The sequence below is a fragment of the Schistocerca gregaria genome, chromosome X, assembly GCF_023897955.1.
Source record: "Schistocerca gregaria isolate iqSchGreg1 chromosome X, iqSchGreg1.2, whole genome shotgun sequence".
Taxonomy (NCBI): domain Eukaryota; kingdom Metazoa; phylum Arthropoda; class Insecta; order Orthoptera; family Acrididae; genus Schistocerca; species Schistocerca gregaria.
The window spans coordinates 150,399,220-150,414,923 of record NC_064931.1 but is presented as its reverse complement, the minus strand read 5'-3'; the positions used below and the strand labels follow the sequence as shown (position 1 = coordinate 150,414,923).

The 15,704-nt window shown below is 37.8% G+C and overlaps 1 protein-coding gene across 6 annotated transcripts in view; it reads right to left on the bottom strand.

Annotated features, from left to right (window-relative positions):
- The window catches only part of LOC126298839 (ubiquitin carboxyl-terminal hydrolase 15-like), a 157,545-nt gene that overhangs the window by 99,713 nt on the left and 42,128 nt on the right, over positions 1 to 15,704 (bottom strand). For all 6 annotated transcript variants that reach the window (XM_049990325.1, XM_049990322.1, XM_049990323.1 and 3 more), the window contains exons 4-5: positions 14,221 to 14,347; positions 5,983 to 6,172 (exon numbers count right to left, since the gene is read on the bottom strand). In XM_049990325.1, coding sequence (XP_049846282.1) covers positions 5,983 to 6,172; positions 14,221 to 14,347 — 317 coding nt within the window. The remainder of the gene's footprint in view (positions 1 to 5,982; positions 6,173 to 14,220; positions 14,348 to 15,704) is intronic.

Sequence of the window (15,704 nt, the reverse complement as noted above, 5' to 3'; positions counted from 1 at the left end):
TTTTTGAAGCACATGTTAAGTGGCTGGTAAGTTTGGAAGTTTTGTTTAAAATTTTCAATGAAGTTCCTGGTATTGTTCTTTTGGAGGTCTTCCTCATTTACTGATAGCTGTATGGTTTTTGATGTATGACACCTTTGTTGTTTAAAGCTGATAAAGTAATGACTTATTTTGGTGGGGTACAATTTCTGCCAGGCCTTTTTTCTAAGCAGTAATACTTTTTTGACATTGTTCATTCCCTGATTTGTGCTTTTTGTCTTTTCTGAATGGTGCTATTTCAAAAGTGGGTTTGACTAATTTCATTTTAATCTCCTCCTAGTCTTCTGAGATGATATTTAGCTGTTCCTGGAATTCTTGTTTCTTAACTTTCAGAGTTTCGGTATCAATTTTATGAAGCCTATGCTCGTCTTGGAGCCTTGCTTGTGGAAAAAATGACATTTTATTGTGATCATATGGAGATCTGTTACTATATTTGCACTGTTTCTAACTTTTATGTTCATGAATTATTCTTCATTCGTAGCCAATCTGCTGCTGTGGGCACGTATACACGTCATGCTACACCATTCCGTAGGTGTTGTGGACTTGTATATGCACACCACTTGGATTTTCCTACACTGCTATGGACATCTGAATGCATCCTGAACCACCGAGCTCTCACTGCTGCTGATGAGTTACTTTCACATCTTCTAGAATATAAGAAGTTTCGATTTATGTGCCTCATTGCGTGCTATGATTTGCAGAAAAGTTCGCTTTGATAGCTTCAATCGTTTGAGATATGATGACTTATGACCACATGATGCGCAACATCCAAGGACGCGAATGGACGCATGGCACGCAAGCGTCCTTCATATATAAAACCCAATAACTCGAGAGTGAAATGAGACATCCTTCTGCTTTTTAAATAAAATTTCAATAGATTTCCTATATCTCGTTTAAACAATGGAAAATCCAGGGTGGAATGTAACAATATTGTGAAAAGGAAGTTGCTACTCACCATATAATGGAGGTGTGCGTGAGTTGCGCTCACATGTGTGTGTGTGTGTGTGTGTGTGTGTGTGTGTGTGTACAGTCTTTCTTTTTGTTGTGCCTATCTGTGACTCAGCATATCCACTATACTGTCAGTAGCAACTTTCCTTTTCACAATATTGCCAAATTTCATTTATTGTGATGTATGAGCTAAAAATCAACCATATGCAAAGTTCACACAAGGCATTTTTAACTCTGCAGTATCTTTAAAATTGCATGCAACGTTTTACTTGATTTGATTCAGCAAAGTAACTACGGCACATAACAAGAAGAAATTCAGTCCTTTATCAAGGAAAGATATCAGACTGTAAGATGTTGAAAAAAATCAAATTTTTTCACCTAACTGTTTTCTTAAAAATGGATGATAAGGATTTCATAGCAGTCAGCAAGTCTGCATGGGTGGAACTGGGCGTGTTGTTCCCAACCGTCTGTCGGATATAAACCCACAAACGTGAGAATGAATTATTATTCTGCTCTCAGTTTTGAATAAAATTTTGGTAACTTGTCTACAATTCATTCACAGCAATGTATAAGATAAAATCAACCGCACACAAAGTTCACACACAGTTTCACCTCTGAAAACACTTTAAAATTTTGTGCAATGTTCTACTTAATTTGATGCAGCACAGTTAGCATGAGGGATAACAAAAAGAAATTCAGTTCTTTATAAAGTGCATATATCAGGCTATAAGGTGAGCAAAAAATCAAAATTTTCAGCTAATATGGAACACCGTCTCTCTGCACAGGCACAAACATTTGGCAAGCAGTACAGCCACAAGAAATGCAGGCTCAGCATGGAGGGCAAAGAGCTTGTTAGTAGCAGAAAAACAGTTATCTGAAATTTTCCTAGGTTTGTATTAGTTGAGTTTCAAGTTTTCTGTTTCCTCAGCAGTTTCTTAAAATTTGTGGACATGAATTTGATGTTGGACCTCTGTGTAGTTCTGATAGTCTTTCCCCATTTTTATTTGTACTTTTGTGTGCTAGATACTCTTCAACAGTTTTCCAGAATTTTCTTTCTTTTCCACTCTAAGCACTGAAGTTTCCTATTTTTTTTTTTAAACACTTTTCAACTGAATCTTTGATAATCATGTTCCAGTGATTTCCACAAGTTTTCAACTCTTTCTGGATTCCTTTATCACCCTCATTTATTAGAGCAAAAGTTTATTAAGATGTAAGGCTTATTTGCACATTATACATTAAGAACTGAGAGCCTTTTGCTTGGAGAGTCAAAGATCTATGACTGAATTTACTGCTGTTCTGTTGACAATGAATCCTGTTCCTAGATGTGGAATACCTTTCTTTACTTTGAGAATCCTATATCTCTCAGATTCTATAATGTCTTCATCTGTGTATCTTGTTTCCTGAACAGCCAGGAGTTGTGTTTGGTATTCAACTAATACTTTAAATAGTTATTTTAGTTTCCATGTTTTCAAAAGTGTGTTCATATTTGGGGTGTTCATATTTCGGGCACCAGAGAAGAATATCCTTTTTGTCCTTAATTTACATATAAGACTTAGAAGAACACTGCAAGTCCTTTACTTTGCACATTGTTCTGGGCTCCCGAGAATTCAATGGCCCGTATGCACTGCTTTCTGTGATAAAGGGTTTCCCTTTTAAATTATCTCCTGGGGTAGTTCCATTTGGAAAAATTTCCATCATCAACTATTTGATATTCTTGTTCGTGATCTGATGTGCGCCAATTCATATTTAAAATGAGATTGTAAGTCCCAGAGTATTATTTCAGCTGCTCCTCACTACAAAACTGCCAAGTTACAAGAATATGTGATAAAGCTGTTCACAACTAAATTCTTCATATAATACTGTTACAATCCAAACTACAGTACAAAATGGGCAATTTTTTTATACCCATGGCCTTTCAGTGTTGCATTTGCTAACCTAGCACCAGATCTTCAAACTTTATATCCAAAATATCAACACAGTAATGAAAAAATACAAATTTGAAATAACAAAGTCAGACAAAGGAGTATTGACACAGACTATAGACCAAGCCTGGCAAAGTGTGGTTCATGAGTCATTCTCCTTGAGCGAGTCCTTCGCCCTCCAACTCAACTTGTGTGGCGTCATCACGGCCTCATCACAGATAAGTCAGCCAATTGCAGGGATGACTATCTGTCATCTCGAATCTTGAGCTCCAGCTGCTCGCTATACACAAACAACACAAGACATATACTACTAAAACTCTGATCTTCATTTGGATATCTATCCCAAACTCTTACACCTGCATTAGTTACAGTATTATGTAATGGATAGTTTGCCACCCATGATATAGAAGATATGTTAAGTTTTAGACAGAAAAAACAAAAAGACTGCTATAAATTTGAGGATTTGACCAAAACGCCTTCTTTTAAAGTACAAGTGAGTTTCCTAATTCAGAAGGTGGTCTCTGGGCTGAAAGCACAAATTTATAACAGTCTTTTTGTTGTGAATGCCTGCGACTCAACATCTCTTCTGTATGGTGAGTAACAATCTATTCCTTTCATAACAATGTCATTATTCCAGCCTGGACTTCCCATTGTTTAATCACATTAATGAATTTGAATATTCAGGTCAGATTTATTTAACTTGGTCTTAAAAAGTTCTGCAATATTGATTTCAATGTGTGTTGTGGAAAGAAGTTCATGTTTCAATGACTCAATGGTCACTGCATTACACTGATCATATCTGAAGTACTACTTTCAAGAAAATGTACCTTCACACATTTATGATGATCTGTGGGGATGGGGGTGGGGGGGATACTTTAGGAGAGAAGTCTGAGTTTTGGGTAGTCTTATGATCTGACTTCAAAAATTGCAGAATCTATTCTTGCTCTGTATAGGATGAACAGATTGTTTTGTTGGAGATCACTTCTAACACTTCCAAAATTAATTTTTATTGGATCATTAAAGAAAATGATAAATGGTTCTAGAAGTTTAAAATCTGTAAAGCTACTATGAAACTCACTGGAAATTTCATCAACAATGCAAGAAAATCTTAAAAATTTTACATCATTGTGTTCTTGGTTCAATTTACAACTACTCCGGAAATGACACAAATTTTCCTTGTTTAGTTGCAATTTGAACAACATAAGTTTACATTGGAATCCATTAACACCTACAAACATATCAGCATTTGGTGTTCCTTTCCTTTCCAATGCAAATTCAAATTATTTCCATGATTCGCAAAATATGTTAGAAATGCTAATCTTGATAAAAAAAATTAAAAAATCCTTTTGAATTTTTTAGCTTAGTTTCAAATTCTGTAGCACCCAGTTTTACCTCTTTGTTCGAAACTTGGAAACTTATTTTTTAAATGTTGGAAAAATAGAGAAGCATTTTCCTGCACTCAACCAGTGAATTTAAGAATTAAGAAGCATTTCAGATTAGCTGCTTCCAAAACCTATTTAAATTTTCAATGAGATATCTTTTATTATATTGATAATTTTCGTTACATCTTTCACTGTGGTCAGCATTCTGACACCCTTCCCACATAGTGCTTACTGCTGAATAATGCAACGAAATATAAGCAATTTATTCAGTGTTTTCTTAATTCAGCAATGGATCCTTTTTCACTATCAGCTATAGTTGAAGCACCCTCAGTACAAACTGCAGAGTATTTAAAAAAACCACCAATTCTGTCAACAAACTTTTTAACTGCTTTGAAGATAATGAAACCTCTTGTTCTGAGCAATGAAACTACAGTGAGTAATTCTCTGTGAACAGAAAAAAACTGTCCATTACTACACAAATAAAAATTAGTAGTCGACTAAAATTTTTCATTCAGTACTCTCATCTACACAAGAAGAATAACGTCTACATTTTGTGTTAAATCATGTAGTTTTGTTTTTTTATGCTATGGCTCATGTGAGGAATTCAATTTTTTACAGCGTTTCATGACAAAGTGACTGTTTTAAATTGTTTAGCTGCTTCGTCATCACCAAAAGCATTTGCTATTTCTGTCACACATTTTTTTCATGAGTACACTGTTGCTCAAGCATTTTTGAGCTTTTGTTTAATTTAAGCATACAGTATAAGATGCAATTAAACTCTTTTTCTTTAAGACTCCATGAGCATGACTATCTCTCTCTCTCTCTCTCTCTCTCTCTCTCTCTCTCTCTCTCTCTCTCACTCCCCCCCCCCCTTTCTCCCCATTCACTAAAGTGCATCATTCTTCACAAGAGTACTGCCCACGTGGAGCTTCAAGGAGTAAAGAGAGATGTCGAGCAAGATTACTGCCATTGCTTTGAATTCTGTATTTCTTCAGTGCTAATGATTGGTGTTTTTCATAAGAACTGTATACGAATAAGCACTTAATCTGGCACTCCTCACCAAAAACATGGTTTTCCAGTACTCTTCCTTTACAATATTCATAGATCAAGAAAAATCAGAATCAAAACCAGAATAGTAAATAACAATAATATTCAAAATGACAACATGACCGATAGCCCACTGTTAAAGAGGCTAAATCTGGACAGAACACAGAGCAAGTGGACCAATGAAACAGCAATGCCTCTTCAAAGTAGGGAAGCTAGTGAACATGCAAGAATCTAAGCTTTAAGGAAACAGTCGAAGAGACACTGCCTCACTTCATTGCCGCTGAACAAGAAAACCACAGGCTTGATGACACCATGCAATTAGAGCTGGAGAGGAAAACATCCACTGGAACACAATGACTTGTGAGCCACATTTTGCCAGGTTGCTTTAAACCTTAGAGCCTGACTTCCAGTGGCATTACAGCACTAACATTATTTCATTATGTCTGTACATTTAAAATAACTCAATTTGAATAGAGAAAACTATGTTAGTTACATATGACCATAGAATCTTCTTGAACAAACCTTCTTCCACACCAAAATGTAGATCAAAGACAGAAAAAAGTTCATGAGTGTTACCATACTTTCTCTGAGCACTCACTCTTCAACTTAAACAGTAAGCAGTAATAAAATAAAAAGTAATTCATTACCTCTTTCGGGGGTATTGGGCTGAAAACTTTGTGGCAAGCACTAGAATCTGATTCACATACAACCCTTCTTCATTAACGGTGGAGTTTTCATTCAGTTCAGTATAGTCTTGACTATTCAAACAGGCCATTAGTTTCACAGGTGTAGATGGTGGAATTCTGAATGCCCTTTTCATGAACTCAATAATGTGTGCTGAAATAAAGTGAAAATAAAATGTTCATGTACATTCCACTCCTCATAACTCACAATTTCATAACATTAACAAATCATTAATTCATTACTGAAATAATGAAACACTGCACCATACACGTGTTTGTTCCCACTCTTGCACTCCCATCATTCTTAGCATGAAGTGTTTCAAGAATTTATTCTCATTGTCAAGTGCAAATATTCACATGAGTATTTTATGTGATGTTTGAAGTCTGTGTTGCTCAACCTCCGTTGCACTGCAGTCATCTTTTTTATGTTAAACTTCAATCAGAGAAAATAGGTCTTGGGACATTTTCTACATGCTGACATTAGAAATAGAGGCTGTCTACTTACATGTACTGTTATTCAGAAAACCACACACATGCAAACCATCACTCATACTGTTTCTTTAGTAAAATGAAAATACGTGACAAAGATACTTTACACTATGACTTCACAAAGAGTTTGCATACAGTCTGCGGTGTTATATTTTCTGTGGATTACATTACTTACATAAAGCTGTCACTTATAAATTTAATCTTACCATTACTGACTTTTAAATTATTGATTAATCTCTACATTTAATTTAGTTGAAAATATTGAGTAGGGTTTATGAAGAATGAATATATGGAATTTAGAGTAGTTGTTACAATAACTACTGTAAATTTGCAGTAGTTATTATAATAAGTGCAAATTCCATAAATATGTTCAATCTTCATAGATTTTACTCTATATTTGCAACAAAATAGAAAATAAAGTAAAACTGATAATTTAGAAGTCTGTAACTGTCAGTAATGGTAAGATAAAATTTGTGACAGCTTTGTATAAATGGGGTGGGGTGGGTAAAGGGAGGGGGAGAGGGAGGCAGGAGGCTTGGAGAGGAACTGGGGGTGGGCACCTAGCAGCTCTGAGGGAGGCCAATTTGCCAGCTAAGAATGCGGGAGGGAGGGGTGGCAAGTATAGTTTCAGCAGCTGGTGGGAAGTGGCACATGCTGAAGGTGATGTGGGGACATGAATTGGGAAGGTGTGACAGGACAGAGGAAGGGGAAACTGGTGGGTGGAGGGTGCAGGAACAATGGGCTACTTGAGATCGAAGCCAGGATGATTACGGGAGCAGAGGATGTGTTGTACGGGGTAACTCCCATCTGCGTAGTTCAAAGAAGCTGGTAGTGTAGGGAAGAATCCAGATGGTTCGGGTTGTGAAGCAGCCATTCAAATTGTACATGTTGTGCTCAGCTGCCTATTGTGCCACTGGGTGGTCAACTTTGTTCCTGACAACAGTTTGGCAGTGGCCATTCATCTGGGTGGACAGCTTGTTGGTAGTCACACACCAACATAAAAGGCTGTGCAGTGTTTGCAGCAGAGTTGGTACATGACATGGCTGCTTTCACAGGTAGCCCAGCCTCTGATAGGGTATGATAAGCCTGTGACAGGTTTGGAAGAGGTGCTGAATGGGTGGATTGTGCAGGTTTTACACCTTGGTCTGCCACAGGAATACAATCCATCTGGTAACAGGCTGGGAGTGGGAAGGGTGTAGGGATGGACTAGGATGTTGTGCAGGATCGGTGGGCAATGGAACACCACTTCAGGAGTAGTAGGGAGGATCTTCGGTATGTAGTCCTTCATTTTAGGATAGGATAAGAGAGAATCAAAGCCCTGGCAAAGGATATGGTTCAGTTGTTCCAGTCCAGGGTGATACTGGGTGATGAGGGGGGGCCCTCCTTGATAGCTGATTCTTGGTGGTGGTGGTGGTGGTGGTGGTGGTGGTGGTGGTGGTGGGAGGTTTGGAGGCGTGTGAGGGTATGGCATGGGAAATCTGTAGACTCCTAAAAATCCCTCCCATACAACGTAATCACCTGTGGACGACATAACTGTAGTGACAAGAACTTCCCTGCATAGTATGCTGAAGGTCTCACTAAGGCCTTCACAGACTGGCAATAACCCCCAAAACTAGCCCAACAGATTTCCCGTACCATATCGTCACACACCCCCAACCCTCCCACCACCAGCCACTCCAACTACACCTGCTATTCCTAGCCAGCAAACTAGCCTCCCTCTGAGCTGCTAGCCACCCATCCCACCTGACACTACTCCCACCACAACCAGTCCACCTGCCTCAAAATATTATTAGCACTGTCAGTCTAGCTGGCACCATGCAGGGACATAGAATAGAACAGAATGTAACAGAATAGAATAGAATATTTCTATTCATCTTTCAGTATTTTTCATACAATTGGCTTCAAAGTTTAAAGTGGAGTCAATTTTTATACAATCATCAATTACATATACAGAAAATAACACAGGAAATAACTAGTTTATTTCAGAAATAAAAGATTTTCTGTATTACTCAGGAAAAACATACATTACACTGATTAGTTTTAAGGTATTCTTCAACTGAATAGAATTCATTGTATTTCAGCCAAGTTTGTAATATGTTCTTACACTTATTTATCGGTACTGTACGAGCTGAGTATGGGAACTTATTGAAACATTCTGGCTGTCTTCTTCTGCCATCATAAATTACATTTAGCTTCTGGGGAATTGTCCCAGAACAATAATAGACCTGCCATGTCACATGCTTGTTACAAGCAAGTAGCTTGTTACAAGCAAATATCCAAGTGGAACAAACATGTCTATTTCAGACTCTTTCACCCATATGTTCACTGATACACAAAACACTGCAGTTGATTTTATGAAGCCAGTATTGCAGTTCTTATTTATTTCCACTGGGTGTTCTAAACCACAGTTACCTGAATGAGTTAGTGTGCTGCAGTTTCCTCTTAACCTTGTTTCTACCCTTCCTTGCCTCCTAATGCTGTTTTCCCTATTTAAAAAAAATTGGTACATTAACATGCATGGAAGGACTGTCTTTTGAAACAAGACTGTTCCATTCACGAATTTCATTTATAATCTTGTTTCTCTCTTGACAGAGAAATTTGTTTTCATGGTAATTCTGATGCTCACCATGTTCACTGTACAGAGTTTTCTCTAATTGACTAATATCTATTACATTGTATTCCTCATAAGTGGAACATAGTTATTTGATTTTAATGTTGGTTTTGTGGATCTCTTTGCTAACATGCGAATTAAATATCAGGTCATGTCTGTGAGGTATCAACAAAACAACATTGTTTTTTGTCTTATTTACAACTAAAAAGCACAATTTTTGGCTTCATTATGTGCTACATTGTTTGCACCAGTCACACAAACAACAGAAACACTGTTCTTCAATATATTCTTATGTCCTGAGACATCCCTAAACCTTCTCCTATATAATTTATTTCGTAACTATCATCCCCCCCCCCCCCCCCCCCCCCAATGAACTGATGTCATCCCCATTTCACTTTTTATAAGGCCACACTCCAGAGACACAACTTCAGAAAAGACTTCATAACATTAAAATTTATATTTGTTGTTGACAAATTTCTCTTTTTCATAATACTTTTCTTGCTACTGTCAGTCTGCATTTTATATATCTCTAATTTGACCATCATATGTTCCTTTGCTGGCCAAATAACACGACTAATCTACTTTTAATCTCTCATTCTCCAATCCAATTCCCTCTGATTTGTCGAAGTTAAATTGATACATTACAACATCCTTGTTTTACTTTTGTTGATATCCATCTTATATACTCTTTTCAAACAAAAACAAAAAAAAACGTTCTCTTCAACTGATCTCCCAAGTTGTTTGCTGTTTCTGACAGGATTATAATGTCATCACCATACATTAACATTCACTGTCTGTTCTATTTCAACAACTCAGATGACAAGCCAGTAACAGAGAAGGGGAGGCTGAAAGGTGATAGGTATATATAGTTGGGCTATATAAAGGAAACAAACTTGAAGGCAATATTATGAAAAGGAAGAGGAAAGGAGGAAAGATAAATATGACGCGGTAGATATGATAACGCGAGAAGAATTTGACAGGGGACATCTGAGAAAGGCTACAACCCTGTCACACTTCCTTCTCACCCTGTTGCTTCCCTTTCATGCCCTTCAGTTCTTGTACCTACAGTCAGGTTTCTGCACAAGCTATATAGATAGCAAGTCACCTTGTATTTTATCTCTACTACCTTCAGAAATTCACTGAATGTATTCCAGTGGACACTGTTAAAAACTCTCTCTACATCTCTACAAAAAATGGAATCCAAACCAACCCCTCTGCGAGGTCAGCACTTACCAGTCTTCCCACTCTTCAGCAATTAATTTCTGTCATTATTTTGCAGCTATGAATTTTTAAACTGATGGTTTGATAATATTCATATTTTTCAATGCCTACCTTCTTTCGAATTGGCACTGTTACATTTTTCTTGGTGTCAGAGAGTATTACATACAAAGTCAAATAGTTCTGCCATAGTTGGTTCTCCCAAGGATCTCAGTACTTCTGATGAAATCTCATCTACTCCGGGGGCCTTGTCTCCAGTTAGGTCTTTCAGTTTCCTGTCAAACTCTTCTCAAATTACCATAAGGACCACCTCATCTTCATCTATTTCCTCTTCCTTTTCCATAATATTGTCTTCAAATTGGTTTCCTTTTTATAGCCCTTCTATATATTCCTTCCAGCTTTCAGCCTTCCCTTTTCTGTTTAGTATTGGCTTGTGATCTGAGCATTTGACACACACACAACCACTTCTCTTGTCTCCAAAGCTTTCTTTAATTTTCCTATATGCAACATCTGACTTCATGCATGCTTCTACAGCTTTGCATTTCTACTCTTGCTATTTCTGCTTTGTCATTCTGCAGTTCCTGGCAATCTCATTTTTAGACACCTGTATTTCTTTTTGTGTTCCCATATAACAGTTTTTGTTGAAAATACTACTCCAAATAATGAGAGTACCAAAATTCAGTGTGGTACAAATTTTTGGGACTGTCTTCAAATTACCAGGTGATTTTTCATCCTGAAGTGTACAGCTTGATGAGCATTCAATGTTTCTACAAGAAACATTGTCTGGAGATAGCTTGCAAGCTTGCAAGAAACAAGAAACATTCTCTGGAGATCCCAGGCAATTTCTTGCAACCTTATAAAAATAAAATAAAAAAAATGGTGAAATCTTTTTGAATGATCAATTTTCTGTTACTATTCAAGACAAGCTTTTAAGTAGTTACTCGTACTGAACTCTGCAACCATCCTTTTGTATATGATACCTCATTAGTATTGACTTGTATGATCAATGGCCCTAGTATTAACTTAAGAAGTGATTGATGGCAACTGATAGTCTCTTATAAACAATGGACAGTGCCTTATATATGATGTTAAGGCACAACACAGCTGAGTGACTAACACCTTCATTAGCCTTTTGCTCAGGGATCTATAATAAAGGTATGGTTTGTGATTCATTATCTGGTGATAGCTGGCAGGTTCAGACACACTGCATGCCATAGCCCAGTCTATGCACAAGTCACAAAGTGAAACAGTCTCCACCCGCGAGTTCTATCACTACTAGACCATTCTGAAACTGGTACCTCTGCTCCCCTGGTATTTTCCATATTTGGAGGTGATTGGCTAAATTACTAAATGTTGTGTATGTTCCACATCCAAATAGCACACAATGTAATTCTGATTAATTTTTTATTGCTGGGATTTGGAGTTGTATACACCATTTTGAAAGAGACCATTGTAGCCTATGCAATTTATTCACAAAATCCACTAGTGCAACATTGGTTGGTTGGCCAAATGTAAGTTAAGGCACTAAGCAGTAATCTCATCAGTACCTCGATCCCAGAGTAGTTCATTCGGAATTAGTGATGTCCACAAAGTATGTGTTCTGATGATGAAAGTACAGAGGAGTGTTAAGACCAAGGCACTGAAGGCAATACTGATTACAGACCTGAGAAAGAATTTATGGAGAAGTGTACAGATTGGGCCACAATGGAGGTCAGAGTAAACTAGAGGTCTCCCAAGGCTCATCCAATGGCAGGAAGAGCCCCACCCTGGATCCAAATCCTGACAGCCTGATGGAAGACGAAGACATTTACAGAATGTCTTCTAGCAGCCAGATTCAGAACAGTGAAAGTGAGAAGGCTAAGAATGTGATGGACATCAGTTGGACCATCACTAATAAAAACAAGAGGAGAGAAATAGATAAGGCAGCAGGTGAGTGGCACCATGGCTCTGCATGCAACGGGAGCAGTCCTACTCAAACACGTCCAATCACTGCTTCAGTATAGTCAATTCGTTGAAAGAGAACCCACTATTCAACAGAGTGTTATCCCTAAAATAGAAAATAAGGTGTGGCAGAAAAGAAGACAAACCGCATCTAAAAGCATTGAAAACAGAGTACGAAAGGGATGAAAGAGTGAGCTTGTCAAGGAGATAGCATTGGGGGCCCCAGATCCAGCATGCAGCCAGACAGACTCCAACACAAACCCCCCTGCCCCGAAAGCAGCTTCAAACCTTGTACCTGAAAATAAAAACCAATCTCAGGGAGAACCAGTTCAGCCGTCAGTGGATCATTTACCAGTATGTGAAGCAAAGAATTTGGAGAGCTACGCATGGAGGGCGAGAAGCTGGGGCCATTCCAAAAGAATATTAGCTACTGTCTATTAGGCTCCACAACTACTATTTGGTGGTGGCTCATTACGCAAAATAAGCCCAAGAGCTAACCTGGTATGGCCAATGTGGAGGCGAAATAGGGCAGTGGACTCTTTCTGTAAGGAATGGAAGGAAGAGAATTAGCAGTAGTAAGCTTCTTGATAACGTGGATTTAATTAGAGGGCACAGTAGCCAGACAGATGTTCTCCCACCTCTTGAGTGAGCAGAGCTCTTGTACGCACCTTCAAATTGGCACATTGGATCAACAAACTGAATAGGGATGAGTAATTCTTCCTCCACCCACATCGTTAACAAGTTCATTCCCTGGGATATTCGCATGACTTGAGACACAGAGAAAGACAACCCAGCAATCATTTAATAAAGTGAAGTGCTGTAAAAACACTACATGTTCCTGGCAACAAATGGTGTTCCTTAATGGCAGGGGATGCAAAAGCATATCCATGTCTTTAGAACCATCAGTGTTACAGATGGTAGCAGCCCAAAACTCCTGAAGAACTAACAAGGGCTACAGACTTTCAGGGCCTTGAAATAGATCGGTCCGAATTCATCGCTTGGGCACCAAACACCAAGGAGGGGGCAAGAACATATGGGGAGCACATTTCATGGAGGAGAGGTGGAGATCCTCTGGGGAGGGCAGAAAGGCACATTCTAACCACAATTCCCACCTGACGTTGATAACCTCATACGGAGGGAAAAAAAAAGGAGGACATGGATGATCAGGGAACTGTCAAATGACAATTGCATAGGCGATCAAGAGTTGATACCATCAAAACAGAAGACATAAGATCCCAGCTTCAGCTAGGAGACTGTCTACGGGACTAGTCTGGAAGGAGCCAATGGCCAGTTGAGCTCCACAATGATGGACTGTGTCGAGCTGAGCCATGAACCTGGCAACCACAGTCCAGTCAGGATGAGACCAAAGCCCAGGAAATACATAGAACAGTAGCACAATTCACACCCCAGGAGATATGGGCAAAGAAGCAGAGAGCATTGAGCTTTTACATGCAACTATTCTGTAGTAGCGCAATATCGGGTGTTAAGCGATTTCCAAGTTGAGTATAGCACTTTTTTTATTTTGACTTTTCTAAAGCATCGAATTTTCCTGTATTCCACTTCAAATGGCTACATGGCCAAAACTGCAATAGAAAATTTTATGAATAAATGGTTTGAATGGTCAAGGGCAATAATGATGACTTTCACAAACTAATTCAATCTAAAACTATAAAAGTAGTAAATGTATCTCACAACAACTGCAGTGATACAACACAAATAACTAAGAGAAATTAATTAAAGTGAACACAGTGAAGCAAAAACTCAATTCATAAAGTGCAGAAATTCTTTGGTTCAGTTGCAGAAATATGTACATAAAATCAACAAAGTGCTCAACACAAAGCTAAATTATGCAAGTGATTGGTGTTGCCTGTTTATTGGATTATAATTTCTTCAGAAGTATGTGAAAGAGCAATAACAATATAGTTTACAATGAAGATGCTTACCCACTGTATCTGATTTGCTGAATTTGTGCGTCAAAATGAAGTGAAAGTCAAAATCTTTGGCAAACTGTAGGTTCAAAAGGTAGATCTCAACTTTATAGCTTTTAGTAAAGGCGCCAAACTCAACAACCTGGAATTAAAGGTCTTTCATGAGTCAAAGTGATTCTGGAACTGGAACTGATGTAAATATCATGTTATAGATGTATTTTCATAATAAAATATTTTACACACAAACTTAGCTTCCAACAATCAGTACATAGCAATTATAAGCTTACATTTTCATTTTTTTCCACAGAGATTTCAAGACTCTTTCACTGGAAATGAAAATAAAGTTAAATGTGAAGCTATCAGAATATTTTTTTTTTTTTTTCAATGACACACCCAATACACACACTTCCAGAAACAGAAGGTGAACAACTTGAGCCTCTGGTACTAAATCTGAGAAATAAAGAAATGGTGGGCAAGTGAATACTATATGGGCAAAAAGACTTCAAAAAAAAAAGAAAAACAGAATATGATCTTCAAAGAAACATTACTTTGCATTTGTAGCATCATTTGTGTGTACTATAATTTCTGGACTTTGCATTATACTGAAAATTCAACCCACAAATATATCTGCATTTTGCATTAGTTAATGTGGGATCAGGAAAGTGTTAATTCAGAAATATCATAAAATATTAATACCAAAATATGATGTTAAAGAAGATGGCTATCACACAACTATATAGGCAGGGACATTGGGGATATGGCTGAAAAACACAAAGAAGCTAGAAAACACAATTTAATCTCTTAAGGACTGTATTGGCTGTATATGTAGCTCCCTTGAACCCACGAGGAATACACAGGGGACAGTGGTATATGCCCAGTTCTTCACTTCATATTGGTATTTCAAACTTCATAAATGGGCTATTGTGGGGTAGCTGGCATCCAATGACCACCTTTAAACTAAGGGAGTATACCATCTGTAGTAATCTCACTGCAAGAGGCAATAAACCCCAATAAAAGGAAGGAAACAATGAAGTGCACACACGCACAATTAAAATGTACTGTAACAATAAAATTTGTTGCAAGTCTTACACATTCAAGCGGAAACAAACCATGTGGTTTCAAAGCCTTTTCTCTGACAATCCTTCTTGGTCACACTGTCAGTTTGATTCTCTCAATCCTCAACTACCTAGTAACTTGTCACACAATCACCATCATCCTTGACTTTGTATGAGAAAAAGGTTTCTTCGATGGTTGCCTATTGCATGCACATAATGGAACACTAGAAATGCCTTGAAGACAAATGGATTTCATAGAGCTTCAGTCTTTCATTACTCCTGTGCCCACCAGGTTGTGTACAGTATTGCACAATATACCATAAATATATTTTAGCAGTATGTCTTAAATGTCTAATGAGAGAAAATAACAGTAACCAATGATCCTAAACTTTAGCATAATCAGAAAATGGGAAATTGTACACAGAAAAGTTGAGGAAGCACTAT